General features: G+C 46.2%; 1 protein-coding gene and 1 long non-coding RNA gene across 2 annotated transcripts in view; one reads left to right on the top strand and one right to left on the bottom strand.

Moving 5' to 3' along the window:
- LOC112549524 overlaps window positions 1–20,646 on the bottom strand; it is a 34,844-nt gene that overhangs the window by 7,547 nt on the left and 6,651 nt on the right. Inside the window, 9 exon segments of the mRNA XM_025198552.1 lie at window positions 1,480–1,646; window positions 3,949–3,975; window positions 6,317–6,354; window positions 6,477–6,524; window positions 6,526–6,630; window positions 8,003–8,144; window positions 10,043–10,238; window positions 15,671–15,809; window positions 16,821–16,976. Coding sequence (XP_025054337.1) covers window positions 1,480–1,646; window positions 3,949–3,975; window positions 6,317–6,354; window positions 6,477–6,524; window positions 6,526–6,630; window positions 8,003–8,144; window positions 10,043–10,238; window positions 15,671–15,809; window positions 16,821–16,976 — 1,018 coding nt within the window.
- LOC102383430 overlaps window positions 15,782–20,646 on the top strand; it is a 34,968-nt gene continuing 30,103 nt past the window's right edge. The window contains exon 1 of the long non-coding RNA XR_323293.1: window positions 15,782–15,846. This is a non-coding gene — a long non-coding RNA (uncharacterized LOC102383430). The remainder of the gene's footprint in view (window positions 15,847–20,646) is intronic.

The following is a 20,646-nucleotide window of genomic DNA, read 5'->3' as shown; positions in this document are numbered from 1 at the left end:
GGCTCTGGGTACTGCTGTAGCCTAAATAAAAATAGATCAGATTGTTGGATTTGCTTTCTCTTCCTTTTCAGTGCATACTGGCTTGATTAGGGACAGTGGGTGCACCACTCCACTTTTACCCCAAAGCCATTTAACTCTGGAGTAGAAGTGAATGGATGCACAGTTCACAGTCTTACAGTAAATCACTACGCCCTAGGGTAAAGTTATCCTAAGTTACATCAATGTGCCAGTCTTGTGTGTACTTCCTGTAGTCGATGGACCCCTGGGGATTCACAGACTGTTTAAGGTGTCTGCAAAAGGTGATTGTGAACAAATTATATGAATACCCACACCTACAATTTAAAGGGGTCCACACCTCCATGCAAAATTTTTTAGGGGATCTGCAAATGAAAAAAGGTTGAAAACCATTGCCTTAGTCAATGTTATCCTGTGGTAGGAATGCACACTGGCTCCCTGCCACCTACTGGCCAGGCACTGTAATAGTGTCTATTGAAGGCAGCCTGTTTGGAAGAGTTTGTATATCTTACTATGGTATAAATCAGGGGTGAGCAAAATACAGCCCATGGGCTGTATACAGTCTGCCAATTGATCTTATCCAGCCCACTGGGAGCCTGAGGAGGGAGGACTGCACCCCGTGCTACTCCACTCTTCAACAGCCAGGACCAGGCCGGGCTGTGAGCATGCAGACTCCTGTGCTCCCCCTGCCCAGCTTCCTGTTGGTGCTTTGGCTACACAGTTGTGGCACTGTGGCCACCTGCAGCCAGGCCCACATGCTACAGGATGCAGTGCAGTGCACTGAGTAGTCATCCTGCCCACCATGATAAGCCGCTGCTGCCGGTGCTGCTAGGAGGCCTGGGGCAACCGCCCTGACTTTCCTGGTTCAGCATGGCAGCAGAGGCTTATCACGGTGAGCGAGTGGGTGGGACAATACTCGGTGCACTGGATTGCACCCTGTCCCATGTGGGCCTGTCTGCCAGTGGTCACAGTGCCAGGACCACACAGTGCTAACAGGAAGGTGAGCAGAGGGGAGGGATGCCGGGGGGGGAGGGCAGGCAGAGGAGTCTGTGTGCTGAGTGTCCCGGGCCCAGCCCTAGCTGCGGAAGAGTGGAGCAGTGTAGAGTGCAGTCCTCCCTCCTCAGGCTCCTGGCAGTGGCTAGCAGGACGGACAGGATCAATTGGCATCTCCCCAGCCCTCAACAGCTCACAAAACTCATTAAGTGGCCCTCCAGCCCACATAATTGCCCACCTCTGATGTAAATGCACTATGGAGTGAAATCTGAGGTGAATTAGTAGTAGTAATGTTTATGTTCATGTCTGTTGTTCCAGCTACAGCACAACCACAGATTGTTACGAATTTAGTAAGACCGATTCTGTGCACCCCTGGACTAAAGCTAGATTGTCCAGTCCCCTTCTCCCCCCATGGGCTGCCCCTGCACAGTGAGTTAAAACAACAGGCCATCACAAATGCTCCAAGAGTACCTGTTCCCTGGCTCCACCCCCAATGAGTGGGATCTCTACCAGAAGGTGCGTGCTGTTGCTGCTGACCAGGCACTCGGGGTTACCCCTCTGCAGATCGCTTTCTTGCACATCTCCTAAACTAGATCGGGGAACAGAGAGCTGCATTCGATCCTCGAGACACAGCAGAACTATGAAAAGGAGGTGCCAGACAAGGAGAGAAATAGCTTTCAAAAGGAAGAAGGTCCACTGTTGAAAAAGGAAAGCAGGCAGAGCCATTCCCAGGTATGTCCTTCTGCTGTCAGTACACATTCACAATCAAAAAGCTCCAATGAACATGCCACACGCTGTTGAGAATCCTGGGTGACACTGAATTTTCTCTCTCTCTTTCTCAACTGTTCTGAAGAAGATGCCGTCAGCCACATTTTCAGCTGCCACTAACTAGTATAGCTGTACTGCAGCTGATGGAACCAGATTTGTTTCCACCAGCCCAGAATATGGCCAACTGTATCTCTAGGCCCTACATGGATTGCAGCAGCCCCAGCTTGGCAGGGTCAGCTACCAACATCATTGCTCCTACACTATGAGGGCTGAACCTAGAACAGGGGGAAGGGCCAGGAAGCTAAGTGGGCACACTGCATGGCCAGCTGCGCTGGAAAGGAAAAGGCTCTACCCAGCCTGTGGGCTTTAAAAGGGACTAGGCCATGTATGGGGGGAGTGATGCTGAAGGGCACCACTCAAGGGATCCATTGGCATTGCTGTTTGTCCAGGACAGAGGTGGGGAAAGCGTTTTGCTTTTTTTTCTAAATAATGTATTTCCTTGTGGGGAATGAGATAACAGGTGGGTTTTAGGGATGATCACAGCCTCCCTTTGTGGGGGCCTGGTTTTGGAGGGACAATAATGGGTAGGGGCATTCCCTTGTGTGTGGGGCAGGAGAGTTGGAATAGGTAGGGATGGGAGGGAAGATGTAGAAGGGGAAATTGCTGTTTTCCTTACAGAGGTATTGAATGTGGGTTGGGAAGCGCTGTTGAGATGGGCAGGGGAGGATGCTTTCCTCACTCAGGGGAGCGGGAGGAGATGGGGTGTATTGCTTTTGAATTTTAAGGGTTCGGGGCTTGTTTTGTTGTACTTATTTTAGTACTTTATTCTGTTTCCATTTCTTTGTTTTTTATTGTAAGCTGCCCTGAGCTTTTTTGAGAAAAGCAGCATAATAATAACTTCAGAACAAATAGAGAGAGAAACATACTTCAGAACAAATAGAGAGAAACATTGGTGAAATATAAGATCCAGTTCCTTCCCCTGTACTCTAAGCTGGTGTCCCTCTTTCTTTGCTCACCACTGGCTTTGCTGAACCTTGAGCCAACCCACATTGGCAGGAAAGAAGAAAATATCTCCTTACCTATTTTTATTTTTTTTAAACAGCTGCTGTATGAACGTGTTCAGAAGTTTGGGATGTCCTATTTAGTAGGTAGGTAGGTAGATGAGCTAGTTACGCATCTAAACACAAAATATTGGATTTTTTTCACATTCAACACGCACCTTTTATCAGCTGCTGGGAATTGAGGTACACGTTATAAGTGAGAGAGAACAGTAACCTATAACCTGGATACCAGAATACGGTAACGGCAGTTTCTGCAAGACAAGCCTCTGCTGGGAGAAAGCAGAAGTAACACTACACCTGCTCCACAGGGAGCAGCACAAAGCATGCTGAGCTCTGTAGCTGCTAATACTACTTAGCAGTATTTTCAATGAAAGACCTTTTTCTTTATTCATTCTGTCAAAAACAAGATGTGTATCTTATTCAGGGGTGTGTTGTATGCAAGAAAACCAATGCCCCAGAAGATATGGTAGATATTACCAAGCTGGGCCAGTGGCCCTTCTAACCTAGTACCATTTGCCATATCACCCTTCACTTCTTTGAGCGGCAGGTGGCCTGTGGAGAGGAAGCCTAGTGATGCTGACAACACCAACCTGTAGGGGCCACTCTGCTCCTTCACTGATAATGCCCAGGGCTGCAAGAGGATGGGGAAGTTTCTTGCAACTTCGCTCATTAGCTCAGGTGGGAGTGGAATCTGAGATATTCTGCAAACAGGAGAGACTGCTGAGACAGCTCTTGAGTTTGGTTTAAATGGTGTTGTGGTGGTGTTGGAGCTGTGGCAGCCCAGGGAATGTGTGAGAAGCAGGATTGCTTGGTGGTATCTTTTGCTGGACTAACTGTATAGTCAGAAATAGCAATACAAATGGTTCTATTTGAAACAGAAATAGTAGTGGCTCTATTTGAGCTGGAGAATCCATATGAACAGATGACCTGAGATTTTGCAGCCTTCCCACAGGGTGGTGATGTTCCACATAAACCTCTGTCTGTATACTCAGCCAGTGGCATAGTTGAGCAATCAAGGATGAAGTGCAGAAGCCAAGCATGCAGACCCTATAAGTGAACTCCCCTCTATTAACAGTTAATTCTCAGCATATCATGTGACATTGCTGTTTACCTGTACCCAGTGGAGAATCAGCAGATTCTGCAAGAGAAAGTTAAAAAAAAAAAAGTGTGACACCTCCCAATTTAACAATAGGATGTAGTACACATTTACTGACAGCCCTTGTTAGAGGTTCACTGGGAGGCTACAGACAGTTGGCCTCAGCCAGAGGCTGTGAGTGCTCTGCACTAAGTTCCAATCATAGGAACAAGAGAGAAGGACAGTTGCCTGATTAGTCAAAAAGTCTTCTGTCTCTGCTCCCCTTATGCCCACCTCAGACCTGAACCTAGCAACATCATCTCAACGTTTTGCCTTTCCGAGTCCTCACAATGGCTGTGGACAGACATCATATTTGCAGTGCTATACAAGCCATTTTAGCACTACAGAAGTTGGGGGATAGTTGTGCACACCCTCTGCAGTGCTACAGAAGTGTCCCTGGATGAAGCAGGAACATCTCTAGTACTACCTTCCGTACCACCACATGTAGCATCCGTCCAGTGCCATGTAGCGCTACAGAAGGGCCTCTCTGTCCCCCAGCATCCTGCTGCAAGGATAGACTTCCTGAGATCCCTTCCAGCCTTAATATTTTATGATTCAATGACAGTCACTGAGTGCAGCCCCAGGGCAGGGCAACCTGCCTGCTTTCTCTGCCCCCCCTCCACCTCCTCCCACCAAGGACTAGGCTGTCAGCAAGTGGAGGAGCGGAACTGAGCTTGCCCACAGTGAACAGAACTGAAGCCTGGCTGGAACTAGGCTGCAGCTCTGCTCACTGTGGGTGAGCGAGCCCAGTTGTGGTCTGACACTCAGTGACAGCCCAGTTGTGGGGAGGCTGCAGCTCTGCTGGTGGCAGGCTGTCAGTGAACAGGTTCACTGACCATCTTCCCTCCTCTGTCTGGTGGGAGAACAAAGCCACAGGGCCAAGCAACCTGCTATCACTCTCTGGCTATAGAACATGCCACTGAGTGTGTTTATAGATGTGCTCTGGGAGGTGGGGGAAGGGGCCTTTTATTAAAGCTCCTGAAAGCCTTGTGTTTATCAGCGTCCCCACACTGAAAAATGGCAGCGGAGCACTTTAACTTAAAATTCGTTGACGAAGCTTTAGTTAATGTACCCCTGCCACCATTTTTCAGCACGGGGATACTGATACACGTGACGCTGGAGTCTGCTGGAGTGTGGTAATTACCACGCTCCAGCAAACTCGATTAACTGAGTCTGCTCCAATGCGTTGTAATTGAAACACGTCAGAGCAGCCTCTCTGCACATGTATAGGCACCCTGAATGTCTTCACAGGGACTCTGTGGCACTACAGGTAAGAGGCTCTGTATGTTTATTTATGCCTCGTATCACTACATTTTTGTAGTGCTTCAAAATGCTGCAGCATTTGTAGTGTGACAAATACATGTCTGTCCATGGCCAATGACACCTGCCCAGCTACACAGATGGCACACCTCACCCCATGCCAAAGTTATCCTGCTTGTCTTCCCTTTAACAACAAGCACCTAGACTCAATCTACCTAGTTATGCAGCTGAAGCCTCCCCCTTCTACAGATGCCCCAGGCATGCAAATTCTACTGTGTGCAAAACCCGGGCCAGTCCTGCTTTGTTGCCAGCTCCAGCCTCCCATATTAGAGCAAGCCGCTCACTTGTAACTCTGCATGCCTGCGTAGTACTCAAGAGGACAGGAGTTTGCCAAGTTCCTCATTCTATGACTGCAGCAACCTGCAGATCTGAGACCAGCACCTAAGTCCATGATTCTCAGCGAGGGTGTTGTGGCATTCTGGAGCGCCTTGACAGCCTTTAACAGTGCCACAGGATGCCAATGTTAGCACCGTTAGGTGTGCAAACATGATTCACAAGATAAACCCAGAGATTTCAAACAGGAATCCATTGCATTACAAAATTTCTGCCCTTTTGTGGTCTGAGTTCCTTGCAACAGACAAATTCATCTATTATTTTTCTGTAGTCAAAAAATGAGTGAAAATTCAGCTGGCATTTTCCACGGCATACCTTGAGTCTAACAAAATTACAAACCACTGACCTAGTTGGTGAAGACAGCAGGGAAATAAGCTCACATGTTACCTGGAAGGGAATGTGACATTAATCCTCTGATCAATCAGGCTGCTACAGAGACAGAGGAGATGGGACTGATGCAAAGGCCTGGGCAGGAAGCTCCTAACGGCAACATGGCACCGTGCTGACCGTAAGTCAGGATTTCAGGAATTGGTTTTGCTCAGGCCTCAGTAAGCCAAGAGCAGAGTAGGCATCCTGTGCAACCTGCCCTGACCTGGGCTTCTGTCCTATAGGAGAGGTGAGGGCAGCAATTATGTCACAGAATGAAGGGGAAAAAAGAGAAGGAAGAAAACAGCTGTACTCAGATACTCACTGTGCACAATCCAAATGCATCTGAGCTCAGACTGTAACCTAGACCCCAAGAAGAAAAGATAAGTCATGTGCCAATACAGAACAGCTCAGGCTTTAAGTCTCCCAAATTACAGTGAGTCATGCAAACAGCAGAGCCCAGGGGGGCCTCTGGCTTTGCTCACCCTGACAATGTAGTGGCCACGAAGCATACAGAAATCCGGAGTGGTCTTCCTGCTTTCCCAGGTGACATTTGCAGACACAGTGTGAAGGTCATCTGCCATCCAGAGGCCTGACATGTGCAGTCCATGGGGACCCAGAACCTGCAAGTCAGCCATCCTGCCAAAGAAAAGCAAGACATTTGCAGGGTGAAGTGCTGAGGAACATTGTGACTTCCACTCCCAGGTGAGCCCAGAGCTGTGATGCATGTCAGTGAGGGTATATCTACCAGGTTGCTAATGGACTTGGATACCATACTGACTGCCATCAGGCTGGACTACTTAATATGACATTGCTCCTATGCTTTCTATGTAGGCACAAGAATAATACTGTGCAAGTCCTATCTGCACTGGGTGGTAGGTACTACTAAGGTGGGGCTATAAGATACTACAAGTATTCATCTTGTTTTATAGATCACACATTGGGAAAGGTGTGGCTCACTCTTCTGATATCAGTGTGACAGGATTTGATTTTGTGCAGCTTTTTCAAGGCATTTGGGCTAAAGGTGTAGAACCTAACACATACCTGCAGAAAAGAATGGACAAAAATGGGAGACACTTCCACTGCAGTAAGCACTGGATGATCTATTATCCTAGCCCTGCCCAAGTGAGATGCATAATTCCCCTTGGGAGACATGCTATGACCAACTCAATCCCTGTCGTGATAGATGCAGTACAAGAGAAAGAAGGTTCTGGCAGCATGTTCTTGAAAAGTCTGATGAAAACCTAGCAGTCTGGTCAATGCACCACAAGAAAAGTCTGTGGACAGACTCTTATTGATTTCATTATGCCATGGATGAGACCCTAAATTTCCTGGGTACTTTCTTTGTAACATACAGCAGAATGTCAGTCTGTGCTCAGGAGATAAAGACATGTTTAGGTAATCAGTTTTTTGCCAGTGTGTTGGATTGAGAATAATCAGATATGGAAGAATCTGTTGGGGTATCAATCTGAACCACCTCTATTGAGTGGATAACAGGTACTGATTGCCAAAAATGTACCGATGTATAGATGTTACAAATCAGAAATCAAGGTGGTAACTCTGAACAAGATGCTTATTTTCTTGTTCTTTGTTACAATCTGTTTCAGAGTCAGTTTAATGCTGTGGGAGGTACTGTATTGTTAGTCATAGAGACTGAACTCCTCTGTTACCCACAGCATAGGAAACTGAAAAGTGTATCCCAGGAAGGGTTATGTCCATACTGGACTTCTGAGTTGTGTTTTGACGTGTGTTACCTGTCGACTGTAAATTCCAGTGAATGCAAGTCCCCAAAGTTGTTTTGCTAATACTGTTTGCAGACTCTACAAGGCAGTGAGTGCCCACCCACTAAGTGAGAGTTAAGAATGTTTAGTGCCTTGCAGGGTCAAGTCACTAATGAGCATGTTGTTAATGGTGATGAAGCCAACAAGGGCTGGCTGTGTGTTTTCTTGGCTTGGAAGTGCTCTACCATTTTGGCTGTGGGAGCTACGCTGACCTTTGTCGTGACACTCACCTTTCTCCTGCGCTGACACTTGTCACTGTAAAGGAAACATCCTCATATGGCAGCACGTTGATCCTGTCCCCATTGTCTGGGGTTGGGCTGATAAACATTGGCCTTCTGATCCCAAAGGGACAATCCTCTACTGGTTTATCCACTAGAAAGTAAAAGAGAAACCACACACTGTCTTGGGGCCATTTCCTTGCCTCCACTGACAACTCACACCCAACACATATGCTTCCCACTAACTCTAAAAGAGGGCTGTTCAGCTGCTGAGTGGTCAGGGGATCTCAGATCCCTGTGCACACCTCCCCCTCATGGCACATTGCATTGCACAGTGGATGCCCTCCACTGAATTGCACTGGTGCCCTTGCACTACTTGTGGTCCCTAGGTCTTTACCCCCACAAGTCTCCCAGCCATGGGCTGTCTTGGCCTTGCAAACTGCCCCACTCCCAGGGGCAGGGGCAGGAAGCTGGAGGTTTGAGGGGGAGCCTGGAGATTGCCACAGCAGCAGCAGGAGAGTGGTCGGGGGAGTGGCTTCCAGACTGGGAGCCCGCAGACCACAGGTTCAGCCCTCACAGGCTGCATGCTGTCCACAGACCACCAGTTGGACAGTCCTGACCTCAAAAATAGAACAGCTGTGATGCAGTACAGAACAGCAGCTCTAATCTTCAAGCCCGCCCTAAAGCAATACAGTCGTATCCAATTCCCCCTCCATCTGATAGGCATGCCATCTCATCCAGATATGTCCAACGTAAACAGGAGAGTATCACTCTGTGAGGTCAGTGGTTCCCAACCTTCACTGGTGCATGGGCAACAATACTGAGCAAGTAGTGTGCTGTGAGTGGCATCATGCTTTGTTCTCCCTTGTACACCTGAAGGTGCATCTGTGGAAAGCAAAATTTCCTGTGGCTGTGAGCAAAGACGGAGGGTCTCATGGACAACATGTTGTCCAAAAGCCACAGGTCAGTGCCTTAGGCTGACTGGAAGTCTGAGCTACTAGCCAAAGTTATCAATGATGTGATCACTTCTATTGTATATATTTTACAAAGTAATTTCCCCCAAGATTCAGTAACAGATTTAGTATTTTTTTTTCTTTCAAAATCATTAGAATATTCTATAGGGGAAACGGCAGCTTTTGATTTTGTTTGTTTTTATCCCCGCTGCATAGTTTCTCCCTCTTGTAAAAAATGTGAAACAGCCAAACTGTGTGACATCATGGTATACTATAGTAACAGACATGGTGTCACAGAGTGATGACATTACCATAACCAATTATGACAATTGTTAAAATGCCAAATACAAAAATTTCATACCACAGCTCTGATAATAGTTATAATGTCATAAGGAGAAGGCTGTGACCTCACATTGTGAGGTAAGAAGATAGAATTGATCACTAGGAAAATTAGTTCTGTTTCCATACACAGCTTTTCCAATCAAAACCCATAGAATAATAAGACTGGAAGGGACTTCAAAAGGTCATAGAGAATCATGGAGTCATACAGCAGTCGGGCTGGAAGGAACCTCCAGAGACCGTCTATTCCAACCCCATACCTAAGGCAGGATTATCCCTATCCAAGCCATCCTATACAATCCATAATCTACACTGTACATAAGACTACTGTCAACCCTGACACGACACAATAGACCTAACACCCTAACCTGCCACAGGTGAAGTAGAGGAGCCACTGTAGCCCAATGTCCTGCTTCTATTAAATGTTGTCAATATATGCTCAAGAGATCCCAGGTAGAGGACCATGCCCCCACTACAGAGGAAGGCAAAAATGCCCACAGTCCATATCAGTCTGACCATGGGGTAAAATTCCTTCCTGACCCCAAATATAAAACCTGCTCAAAATGCAATCATCCCTGTCTAGCTCCTCCTAAACAAATGTCAATGTTTCTCTAAGAATCTTGCCAATAGAAAATTAGATACAGCATTTTTTTTTTTTTTTGCTTTAGGTTCCTATAGGTTATGGAAATTCCTTGGGAAAGATGTTTCCCATGCTGATTGTTCAATGCTTATTGCACATGCTTTGGACTGGAGCAATTACCTATTAAGGTGAACTGCAGAGGGACAGAGCTCAGGGCTTCAATCCATTCCCCTCCTGAAGCATTGTATGGGTGAATCTCTTGCATCCTGGCCCTGGATTTCAGAACCACCATTTTCCTTGGGAAATCCTCAGCCATTAGCTCCACAGGGTACATGTCTTCAGAGCCTGTTCCATCATACATAAGAGTGCATCCCTCCTGAGACCAAAAGAAAAATACATCTGAAGCCCTGAGGACTACAGCACCAGGATTTTGGCCCTTTAGGGCGCCTATACATGTGCAGCAAGGCTGTTCCAACACGTTGTAATTACAGCGCATCGGAGCAGACTCGATTAATCTGGTAATTACTGTGCTCCAACAGACTCCAGCATCACGTGAATTAACAGCCCCATGCTGAAAAATGGTGGTGGGGCGCTTTAACTAAAGCTCATTCAACAAGCTTTAGTTAAAGTGCTCCAGTGGGGATGCTGATACATGTGACATGCTTAATTAAAGTGCCTCCCCACCCCATTCCCAGAGCACATGTATAAATGCCTCCAGTGCCTAGTTAACTCTTTTGAACAGGCATTTCTCAATGTAGGTTGTGAATGGGAAAAGAGATGATAACTAAAGTAGCAAGCCCAAAGCACAGGCCTACCATTTTAAATCCAGACTGGCAAAAACCTAAGGGACTGCTAAGATTGTGAGTGCTGTAAAGTTGGTGTTAGGGCTAAGTCTGTGGAGCAGGGACTGTATTTTTGTTCTGTTCTTATGTGTGGCCTAGCACAGAGCTTTCCAAACTACAGGCTGTAATCTCAAGTTGGGTCACAGCCCTTAGGAGCTGGAGTGTGAGCATAGGAGAAGTTTGATTTCAGGAGTGGGGCTTGCCATGGGAAATGACATTACACGCCTGGACAGGAAAGGACCTTTCCAGGTCATTCAGTCCAGCCCCCTGTTATCACAGGCAACTAGGTCATAAGCATTTGTCCACAAGGGTCTACATTAATACTTATGCCAGCCTCCACTACATGCCACAGCACAAAGTGCCTTCTAACCAACTTAGGACCATTAGTATAAAAAAAAAGTTCAAAAAACAACCCCCAACTCTCCAACACATAGTTTCACAGGAAGATAGGAGGGACAAGACTACCAACAGTACTGGGGTTGCCAATGGAAATGTAAGCTATTGGCCATTTATCCAGTAGTTTTAGCCAAAAAGAAAAGCATTTTTAAAAAGTTGAACTGCACTATTTTGGTTTTCACTTGGAAATAATGTGTTTTAAAAATGTGTCTAATTTAATTTTTAAAAGGGTTTAAAATAATCCCAGAAAACAAAACATCTCATTCATGCTGGAAGAAAATGTATTTCAGTTTTTCATTCTACTTAGAACACCAAACAAAAATTATTTCCAGTGCAACCCGCAATGAATATATTGTGATGTTTCAGTTTAGCCAGAAAAACTGAAATAGAAAAAAAACACAATTATTCACATGACCCTAAAACAGGGGTGGGTAAAATGCAGCCCCGGGGCCGGATGCCATTCTATCCAGCCTGCGGGACCCCTAAAAAATTTAGAAAATTAATATTTATCTGCCCCTGGCTGCCTGTCATGTGGCCCTCAATGGCTTATCAAAACTAAGTAAGTGGCCCTCCACCCAAAATAATTGCCCACCCCTGCCCTAAAAGGACCCTGAGACTAAGGACTTGGCCAGTATCTACTGAGTCTATTAAAGCAGTTAGTTATTTCTTGGTGGGCTTTGTCTTCTTAACAAAACTGTATGTCTTAAAGAACTGCATGGGCAATAACATTTCACATTAAAATTTTGACAAATTATTAAAATATTAATAAGTATTACTGGGGAGAATGGTAATAATAACTTTGCCATTTGGGAGCACTTGGGGGCCCCAATGCGGCTCAGAGTGCCATTGTTATAGGTACTGTGCAAAGGGGCATGGGAAAACCTGGGTTCCAATTATGGTGAGTGCTGTACATAGGAGGATACAGTCACAATGTTTCTTTCCCACCAGGAGGGTGGTAAAGCACTGGAGCAGGTTACCTAGAAAGGTGATGAAATCTCCATCCTCGGAGGTTTTTAAGACCCGGCTCGACAAAGCCCTGGCTGGGATGACCTAGTTGGAGATGGTCCTGCTTTGAGCAAGGGTTTGGACTAGATGATCTCCTGAGGTCGCTTCCAACCCTCATTTTCTATGATTCTTGGTGTTTGCCACTAGTGATACCAAGCTTCACCAGCTTTATACTAGAACTAGTAAATTGCCCATCAAGCATGATTGGGGGCGGAGGGGTGGCAGGTGGGGACAGAAGCCTGTGTCGCCCCCCGCCTCCTCCCTGCCACCTTGGATCAGGGTCTGGCTTCCCTCCCTCTCCCCTCCACTGCCTCAAGTCCAGGCCTGCTCCCTCCCTTCCCCGCCTGCTGCTTCAAGCCTGGGCTCATTCCTCCCCCTCCCCCTCATCATTTCAGGTCCAGCTGCCTCCACCCCCACTGCTTCGGGTGTGGGCCTGTGTGCCTCCCCCCACTCCCTGCCTATTAAGACTGTGGGAAGTAGGGAAGGCGGTGGTGGCAGTGGCCGGGGCCGGCTGCAGTAGCAGCCAGCAGGTGGCTGTGGCATGGCAGCAGGCAGCCGTGGGCGGCCATGGCATGGCAGCGGGCGGCCATGCGCTGCCAGTGGTACATGGTGTGGAGAGCACCCTGTCCAAGTTCACAGATGACACCAAGTTATGGGGCAAAGTTACACTGGAAGGCAGGGAGTAGATACAGGCTGATCTGGACAGGTTGGGTCAATGGGCAGAACAAAACAGGATGCAGTTCAACAAAGACAAATGCAAGGTACTCCACCTAGGGAGGAGGAATCCCCAGCTCACCTATAGGTTGGGGGATGACCTCCTCAGCAGCTGAGCAGCTGAAAGGGATCTTGGAGTCATAGTTGACTCCAAGATGAACATGAGCAGACAGTGTAACGAAGCCATCAACAAAGCCAAGCGCACCTTGTCGTGCATTAGCAGATGCTTCACCAACAGATCAAGGGATGTGATGCTCCCCCTCTCTGCGGCATTGGTCAGGCTGCAGTTGGAGCACTGTGTCCAGTTTTGGGCACCGCACTTCAAGAGGGATGCGGAGAATCTGGAGAGGGTCCAGAGAAGGGCCACTTGCATGATTTGATTAGTGGCAAACCCTACGACGGGAGGTTGAAAGATCTGAATCTCTTCAGCCTTCACAAGAGATATCTGAGGGGAGACCTTGTAGCAGCCTATAAGTTTATCAAGGGAGGACAACAGAGAGTTGGAGATATGCTATTTACAAGGGCACCCCTAGAAGTAACTAGGAATAACGGGTACAAACTAGTGGAGAGTAGATTCAGGTTGGACATTAGGAAGAAATTTGTCACAGTAAGGGGGGCCAGAATCTGGAACGGGCTGCCAAGAGAGGTGGTACTATCACCTAACTTGGAGGTCTTCAAGAGGAGGCTAGATAGGCACCTGGCTGGGGTCGTCTGACCTCGGTCCTTTTCCTACCTGGGGCAGGTGGTCGAACACAATAATCCTTCAGGGTCCCTTCCGACTACTATCTATGAATCTATGAAACTCCCCTCCCTCTCTCCCTTCCTCCTCTCTTCCCTGCTGCCTCCCCCTCCCTGCCGGCTGTTGTTGTGGGGCAGGGGACCCACTCTGACCCCTGGCTCCAAGGAGCAGTGCTGGCCTCACCCCCTGCTCCAACCCCTCAGTCCCCGTGGGCATGGTGGTGCTGCACCGTGTGGCTCTGTCTGTGCAGAGCAGTCTGCAGAGACAAGCAATCAGAGTGCGAATAAAGCATTACGGACAGACAGACAGACTAAGGCTTTTATACTATTAGAGTGATGTTTTACTATAAGTGGCATAGAGATCTCTGGAATATTAATTTCTACTGTCCAGAGGAGGTTTCCTTGTCCTGTTCAGTGAGCTACCCTTGAGAGTTTTTGCCTTTGTTCAAAATGTTCAATTATATACAGAACTGGAGAAGATGGGCAGAGATCTGCGTGTGGCAACAGGAACAATCCCGAATTAATATGAGACAGGCCCAAACTGGTTCAGATACACGCTAACCTGAATTGACTCTCAAAACTGGGATTAGCAGTAGATAATTTTAGATATTACTACCTTGGGAGGAAGGATGATCTTCTAACTATAGCAAGGTGTTGAAAGCTAGGAGACCTAGGTCCAGTTCTCAGCTCTACTGCAGGTTCCCTGGGTGATTGTTGGGCAAGTCACCTTGTTTCTCTGTGCTTGTAACATAGAATAATGGTGATGATGTTTCCAGCTTCTCCCTTGACTATCTAAGAAGTAAACTGAGGCAGGATCATTTTCTACTGTGTGTAGGCAGCAAAACGGAGCCTTGTCCTAGTTAGAGCCTTTTAATGCTACTGGGCCTAAAATAAAAATAATGCTACAGTGGAGAGCTGGCCTTTTAAGGGAGGGATTCTGGCCCTACCTGCCGCTAGTTTTCTCCTGAATCACAGGATTTGGGATTCCCCAGGTGGAGGCTGTTCTCAAAGGGTGCATGTTGATTGGGTAGTAAGGTCATGTGACTGCAGGCTGGGGATGGTGTCTAGTATAAATAGGGGCAGTACATGTGAAGGGTGGGACTAGGTTTAGTGGGTGTTGTAAGTACTTGGGCAGAGTTGCTGATGCCAAGCAATCAAAAAAAAAAAAAAAAAAAAAAATCACGATACTGAGTTTAAATCATTTAAAATGTTTTTTCTTTTACTTTTTTTTAGTTGTGTTCTCCTTGCTGGGCCTTTAAGGTTTACTTCTTTCACATTTTCAGGCAGGCCAGAGACTTTTTCCTTAGTGGAAGCTGAGATTCTCACAATCGCCTGATTCCAAAAGGGTGGGATTTTCAGGAGAAAATGCCAGAATTGATGAGTGTTGGCAGAGCTGTGGGAAACCTCTAGAAAGGCTTTATAAACTTAGCCCAGAGGGAACTTGAGGAAGGGGTGGCTGAAGTGGAAGAAGAGGCAAAGGACTGTGCAGTGTGTAAATGCAATGTTGAGCTGAGGCCTGAGCAGGTACCCGTGTCTGGTGACACTTTAGATTCCCACTTGAAAAGGAAGGTCTTTTTCTCTGGCCTTGAGTCCTGAGAGCTGGCAGAACTGGGGTGCTCCAAGGAAGGGCTGAGACATGGCTAGATGCTGTGTGGAAAATGGCTTCTGTTTGGACTTCTAGCCCCACCTTGCAAGGGGAAGACTTCATGGCTTAGATGGAGGGACAAATCACCTCAGTGAGGAAGATGGCATGGAGGAAAACTGAAGCAGCAATAGAAGCAGGTAAGGGGACCTGTTACAATGGCTCTTCAGACTTTGGGTGAATCCTCCTTGCCTCACCTGTGTTCAACTGTCTCAATGGAATTGCTTGCCTATCAGTAAAAGGAGCTGTGGAATTGATTATTTAAATTGGTTTAACATACTTCTGAATGTCTTGCTTGCCTACACCTTTGGGGTTTCCCCACGTGGTTAAACAACGTTTCCTCTGTGCTTGTGTCATGATATAACAATGCATTGTTGCTGACCTGGGCCGTTCTGTCACAATGACCTCGGGTAACTGTCAAGGTGCCTCTGCCCACTCCCACCCGTAGTGAGAGTAGATGAGACCACTTACCTCATCCAAATGGAGGAAAGGAGACTTCTTGCAGAAAGCACAGCCAAGCTCCTCTCTGAGCCCGTAGCGGCATCTCACCACATCCCCATCTTGATCCCAGATGCTTAAATTGTACAATGTTGCACAGTTCTGGGGAACTCTATGGAAATGGACAACGTTGAGGGTTTGAAAAGCTGGTAAGGCAAATGTTCTCCTTCTCTCTAGCTGATTTAATTCTCTAGGAAGCCGTCTTTCATGTACTGATGCTTGTAAATGTTTTTACTTGTATAATTCAAACAGAGAAAGCTGATGAGGATTTTGAAAAATTTAAGTGAAATCTTTGTGTGAGCTTCTTCCAAAAAAAAAAATTGTTTAAAAAAAAAAATGCTCCCCTCTTCTGACTAGCTCGTTTCATGTGTTGAAGGAATGTATTATGATAGTGTACTGTTAAAACCTTGCTGTTCCCTCATCCCCAGTGGTAACTGAAGTTTAGTAAGGAATGAAAGGATATCTTTATGCATAGTTGATAGAAAAAGCTAATAACTCTTTGGGAGTCTTTGAGACAAAATAATGAGCTATATACATCACATGGACTGTTTGTGAATAAGCTTCTCTGCATTATAGTACATATGGACATCAGCATTCTCGGGTGGGATGGAATATCAGCTCTGCTGAGAGGTATATTCATTCCCCATTTAATAGCTAAAAGCTGCTACTTCAGTTGTGGCCAATGTATCTACAGCAGTGATTCTCAACCAGGGTACTGTGGTATGAGATACTGGCACTGTTAAGTGTGCAAACCCCTACACATGATTGACAAGATAAACTCAAAAGCTATCAAATGGGAATCTAAAGTGTCAAAAACCAATAGCTGGCATTTTTGGAGGGGTGCCTTCAGTCTACAAAGTTTGGAACCACTGACTTACAGCATATATGAGCTTTTGCTCCTTTCTGGTACCTCATTTTACAAAGGGCACAAGCCCTAGTGCTACTACAAGAGTTTGAAGATGTGCTTAGTATTGTCAGGTTAAGATTAATACTGGTGGTGGTGTCCTGTACTGAGATTGAACTCAATATTCCTAATGCTGTCTAGGCTGGCCAAAGAACACAGGTGAGTTAAAGCAATATTTGGTTGGACTCTGCCCTTTGAAGCTAATGTGCTGAGAATTACCTGAGTACAGGAAGAAGTGGAGTCTGCGGGGAGGAGTTTCCCAGTGCTGTATCTGAGCGAGTGCCCAGGGTATACACCATTGCCACTTTAAACTGGACACTGCAGTTCTTCTCCTCAGAAAGAAGCCTGGTTTGGGACCAGCAGCAGTGGGACAGCCTAGAAACACGGGGAAGCATGAGATATGACAGAGCACTGACACAACCAGCTGTAAATCAGATAACTGTTTAAAATTAGTTCCCCTCTTTCTGGGAAGTGACTTTTTATTACTTCTGCATTGCAATTCCTGCTCTTCTTCCCTGAACCTTGAGGGCTATGTGTGTTAAATCTATTTTTGTGGGGTTTTGCCAGTTCCTACCAGGGCTAATTCCATGCAATCTCACTGATTTCAGTGGGCTTTAAACAGATTTAGCATGTCTCCCTCTTTTGAAAGAAAGATTTAATCTTCTTCCACATGGCCTTGAAATAGCTACTATTTTTCTATAAGGGTAAGTGCATTGAGGATGGAAAACAAGCTAAGCTGCACTGAGGTGGTTATAAGGCTGTTTGCTTTACAGACCGGGTGGATTCAGCTTTACTTAATAGGAAGAGAAGAGACTTTAAGAATGTTTTTATAAATGGAAAGGGAGAGAGGATTTTTTTTGTTTGTTTGGTTGGGGTTTTTTGTCTTCCCCTGTTCCCCCCCACTCCACCTTTAGAGGTCTTTATAATTAGCCATGAGCTCAATTAAATATATCCTTGAACAATATTCCATTAGGCCTATTTTTCTTCTTACTACCTTGCAGCCTGATTCTCCAAAGGCATTAAGTGCTCTCATCAGGAGTGTGTGAGAGAGCTTAGCACCCTGGACATAACACTTGGGACTTCACAGCATCCAACCTTTAGCCCATAACAGCATTCAACACGCTGATCCTCTGCACCAAATATTTCCCGGGGAATTAATATGCTATAAGATAAATGGTTTAAGTCGTCTTATCCCAAGATGGTCATTAGCTTCCAGGAAGTGCTTTGGGCTCAGGGGCATTAATTGGCTATCATTGGCTTCATCCATATGAGAGGAAATGCCTACTTATAGGAGGAACAATTGTTATGATTTTAACTGCTTTTGAGGGCTAGGGTGGCACTAAGATGCTTGGTTGATAGTCCAAAGGTCACAAGTTTAAGGCCATAGCAGAAGCGCTCATGGCACGGAAATATCGGATCCCAGAGAATCTAGAAATTCTGCTAAATACCTTGTCACAAGGACATGAGAAGGAAGGAAGGAATCTCCCTTCAGTGTTCTCGCTAAACAATTATCCAGATGGTCTCTTGGCTTTTATTGCTTTTAACAGGCTCATTATTTCATGTTTTCAAATGAGTGTCCTGAATTTTGAGAGATGGCAGTTCTGAAGGCTGCAGTCATCTATTGAGGAATCACTGGTGCCCTACCGTCATGTCCCAGCCATGCCTGCCAACAGGATCACTCTGCATCAGCCAAAGAGGAGAGGGAATTATGGCAGAGCAAAGGCGTCCTCGCTTCTCTTGCTTTATCCCCTACCAAGATGGGTGGCTACTCTGAGTGACTGGCTGGGTGAGGCTTCACACAGCCCTTTTGAGTCTTTGTATTCAAGCTTTGGATGATAATTATGATAGTAATAGTGGCTTTTGCCACCTCTTTGGGACAGGGACTTTTTTGGTATTTGTACAGTGCTGAGCACCAAAGGATCCTGGTCCATCCTAGGTGCCATAATACAGATAGTGTACTAATTGCCTAGGCCCTGAACTGAGATTAAAACTCATTGCATAAATCATTGAGCAGCTGTTGGCCAGAGTGACTAATTTCCTGACTAGGCCAGACTCCAGAGTACCTGTTAATCAGCCCTGGAGTCACCTAGGTCTTGGGTGCTGGTCCAGTTGTATGCATCATGGTCTCCTTTAATACTGAGGAATTTGAAGGTCTGGTCTGGAGAGTTGGAATTACCTGTTTATAGGCAGTTTAGATGTCTCTGGCTTCTTGGAGGTAGATTGGAGTATTCCAACCATTTTACTCTCTCTAAAGTATTTAGAGTATTTCAACAATGTTTCCTAGGTGAACAGGCACACAGAACCAGTAAGCTGGGCTTTGAATTGGGAGGGCTTGGGTCTGGTCCTGTGTGTTTTGATAGTATCTGGGATTCTGCAGTGCGGGATTGAAATGCTTCCATGTCACCAAGGCTTTGAGCAGTAGTCATCTCTGTTCTTCCAAGCTACAGTGTTTTTTTTGTTGTTGGGTCTTTTTGGTTGGCTTTTTTTGTTGTTGTTTTGGGGTTTTTTTTACTGCATTGCAGGTCACTTGTAAGGCTCACATGGAGCACTGAGTCTAATCTATTCTTCTGCATAACATGGACCAGAGAACTACACCTGGCTGCTCCTGCACCGAGCCCAAGAAGACTGCTGGCCCTGAATAGAAATCTTGTCTGAAGAAAACGCATCTTTCAGAAACACTTCTAGAATACAGCGAAAAGGACAAAAGAAGGTGGTGGTAGCAGGAAGGGAGCTCAGGATGAGCTCTTCAGTTAGTGTAGATTGGTGTAGTTCCAGTGACTTCAGTGAAACAGGCTGATTTATGCCAACTGAATCAGGCCTCTCTTTCACAGCCTGTTTCAACAAGCCAACATGGGTTGTTCTAGCTCTCTCTAATCCTGCTTTATGGTTTCACCAAGGGGCAGCAATACATGATCATCATTAATCCCCACCTCTGTGTTCTTCGCATCTATTTCCATAAAAGCTTTCTGGCTTGCCTACTCCTGTTCTAAATGGATAGTTACTTATGGCCTTGACGTGAACCTTATTTCATATCAGCATGACACTAAACATCAACAATTCAAGGAAAGAACACTCCAAAAGCAGCTAAGATATAAACAACCAGTACAAAAATTACGCAGAATCATCTGCACCAACAGCACCCATAATGCCTTGGGACAAAATGTAAATGAAGATAGGGCCTGTAGGGTTACAGCCAATAATTTGAATATACCTTCTGACTGTCCGCCCACATAGGACTAGAATATGGCAGCATTTTGCATGGACTTACTTTGACTGATTGTATTATAGCGTGCCCTTTTAGGTGAGCAGTGTGATGATGATGATTATTTTGTGCTACTACTTGGTATCTCAGCAATGGTAAAATATAGTGTCCTGAGACTGGTGAACAATATCATTGGGGAGTGATGGGGAGTGCCATGGGAGGAACAATACATTTCCCCTGTAGAAAGGGGTGTTATAAAGAGAATGCTGTTCAATAATTCTGTGCATGTCAACAGACAGGTCAAAAAGTAGTGGGCTGACATTGCAACATGGAGATTTAGGAAGAACTTTTTAACTATGGGACTTGTTCAGCACTGGAATACACAGTCTAGAGAAGTGGAAGAATCTCAATCATTGGAAGTTTTTACAGGCAAGGCAGACAAACACTTGCCTGGGGTGGTTTCAACCAAGACGGTCCTACTTTTTTAGCAGGGCATTGGACTTAACCGGCTGAGATGCTTCCCAGCCCTGCCTTTGTGATTCTTTTTACCTGACTTCACAGGCTATACAGGTGCTGTGTGCCTTTGTTAGGCATACAGGTGGATGGGGTGGTGAGGTGGTGGCAGTGTGTTTACACACCATTTTGGCTATCTGCCGCATACACAGTGAGCTTGGAGCTCACCAGCACGTCAGTGCATTTATTGCAGAGCTCCCGCATGTGCTGTGAGTTCTCTGAGCTCTCCAGCTGGTTGGCACAAGCTCTGTCCAGATTCTAATTTCACATAGATCTGGAGCTCAAGGGATGAGTGCTGCTGATGCTGCTCCCCTTCCTCCTCTCCCTCCC

Source organism: Alligator sinensis, unplaced genomic scaffold (genome assembly GCF_000455745.1).
Source record: "Alligator sinensis unplaced genomic scaffold, ASM45574v1 scaffold907_1, whole genome shotgun sequence".
NCBI lineage: Eukaryota > Metazoa > Chordata > Crocodylia > Alligatoridae > Alligator > Alligator sinensis.
This window is presented reverse-complemented; position numbering and strand designations above follow the sequence as displayed.